The sequence below is a fragment of the Plectropomus leopardus genome, unplaced genomic scaffold (genome assembly GCF_008729295.1).
Source record: "Plectropomus leopardus isolate mb unplaced genomic scaffold, YSFRI_Pleo_2.0 unplaced_scaffold21924, whole genome shotgun sequence".
Lineage (NCBI taxonomy): Eukaryota > Metazoa > Chordata > Actinopteri > Perciformes > Serranidae > Plectropomus > Plectropomus leopardus.
Window position 1 is genome coordinate 1,051 of NW_024623743.1, and position 2,385 is coordinate 3,435.

Consider the following 2,385-nt stretch of genomic DNA (forward strand, 5'->3'; position numbering starts at 1 on the left):
TTTTATAATGTAAGCCTTTTTTTTTTTTTTTAACGGTGTCCATGGAAACGATGATGAACGCAGCCATAACACCTAATGTTTGATTATTTCTGATGAAATACATATAAACAATTCAGAGTTATTGCTGACACCTGCTGGGGTGGAGCTGTTTTGTAGGCTGTGACATACAGGTGAAGAAGAGGTGTGTGTGTGCGTGTGCGTGTGCGTGTGCGTGTGCGTTACCTTTGCTGCAGGTACCTGTGTGTTTCCGGCACACACCTGGCTGCTCCTCTCTGCTCGCTCCACCTGCACAAACACATCAGTCCGTCACCACACTGGAGGCTACAGACTCATCAGCTGATCAGACAGCGGGAGGCGCAGACGTACCGCCACCAGAGGCTTCCGGACGCCCAGGCGGACCGCGCCCGGCGGGGCGGACTTCAGCACCTCCACGGCCTGGCCCAGGCTCAGCAGGTCCAGCTGGGTGTGGTTTACGGACACCAGCTGGTCTCCGGGGAGCAGACCGCCGTGACGCTCCGCCGAACCGCCGGGAACCAGCGAGCGGATCACCATCACACAGCGTCCGGGGTCCAGAGGGTCCTGAAAGGGTTAAATCACACCATCACATCACCAGCGGCGACTTTCTGCAGGAGCTCAATAACAGACTGACGGCTGCGTGAGGCAGCTTCAGTGTTTCTGATCAGGTGTCAGTTTTTTCTTTGTTAACCCTTTAAAATCTGGACTGACATCACTGTTCTTGTGCTTTTCAAAAAATATTTAAATCCTCAAACTGAACAAAATCAGACTGGGAAAAAGGTAACGAGCTATTTTGCAAGAAACACACTGTAATTTGTAATGAGCAGAAATGATGATGACGATTATAATTATTATTGTTGTTGTTATTATTATTATTTGAAAAAAGGCAATGAGTAACTTGGCAATAAACACCTTGTAATTTGTAATTTGCTGAAATGAGTGGATTTGAAAAATTATTTTTCATAAAAGCTAGGGTAAATATTTCAGAACTATTTTAAAAACGATTAATATAATTATATGTTTTTAATTTCTTAAATTGAATTATAATATTTTTTAAGCATATCGATATCTCCATGTTTGTTTGGTTTTTACTTTTTTAATTATTTTTTATTCATTATGTTTTATTTTGCTTTATAATATTCAGGTAATTTTCCTGCACTTTTTGTTCATTTCTGGGTCATTTATTCCTAAGTTGCTCATCGCCTTTCCCCCATATTTTAAAGAAATCAAGCCAAAGTGCTCAGGTTTCAAAGGGTTAAGGAAACAGCTGTAAAAACATCTGAAGCTGAATCTTTAGATAAGAGAAAACCAGATTATTTTTCAGGTTGATAAAACACTGACCTGAGACAAAGGTTCACACACATTTTCACACACATTTTACTCGATATCTTTCTGACTTTTCTGACTTTGAGGGACATTTTCAAGGTCATTTACTCCCTGAGACGACTATCGATACTCCTTATTGTGTTCTTCTGTCCACTGACAACAATAAATAAACACATTTTTTGTGTTTTTTAAAGCTCAAGAGATGAAATGAAGAAATCCTCAGCACACACTGAGAAAAAGACGAGGACAGTCAACGTCCCGTTACTCAGACTGTGTGACTGAGAGTGTCCACAGAGAGACAGGAAGCAGAGCAGCAGAGGGACAGGCAGGGGGAGACAGAGACCAGCGAAACGACAGGAAATCCAACCGCGTAAACAACAACAAGACAAACACACAGACGGCGGAGCGGCCTTCACCTCACAAATATCAAACTGCAGAAACCTACGGGGAGGAGGTCAAAGGTCACAGCGCCGACAACTCAATCAGAGATGTGGACTGAGAGACCGGAGAGAAAGGTGGACGGGGGGACGAGACGCTGCAGAAAGAATCAGATTTCAGAGTCAAATTCAAATGTTTGAAAGTGACGCGGAGGAGATTTACAGATTTTATTTTACTTTTACTTTTAGAGAAGAATTGAAACGGAGCCGTCAGATTTAACCCCGAAACCAGAGAAAATGAGCTCCATCTCCTCCAAAAACACCAGCACGTGAAGGCGTACGCCACTTCACAAGAAAAACATCCAAAATCAGGAACAAGTAAAGAGGTGCAAGAGATATAAATGTACCTGATCAAGAGCACAAAGCCAGACAAGAAAAGAGGGTCCTTAACAATGATCATTTTAAATATATTAAATATGTAATTCTGATAATTATATATAGTTCAGACAGTTTTTTGTTTTTTTTAAATATTTTTCCACAGCCACTAATTTCGTGTAATTTGTGAGACATTTCTTGCAAAGTTTCTCGTTGCCTTTTTGCCTTTTTCATGTTTTCTGTGAGAAGAAGTTACACGTTTCAGGAAAATGACCTGAAAATGAGCAAAAAA

The 2,385-nt window shown here is 41.4% G+C and overlaps 1 protein-coding gene across 1 annotated transcript; it reads right to left on the bottom strand.

Annotated features, from left to right (window-relative positions):
• Positions 1–222: 222 nt before the first annotated feature.
• Positions 223–579, bottom strand: LOC121965843 (inaD-like protein; the record flags this gene model as incomplete). The annotated part of the gene is made up of 2 exons (XM_042515958.1): positions 223–285; positions 367–579. Coding segments are annotated over 2 exons (276 nt in total), but the record flags the coding sequence as incomplete, so codon positions are not given.
• Between the last annotated feature and the right edge of the window lie 1,806 nt (positions 580–2,385).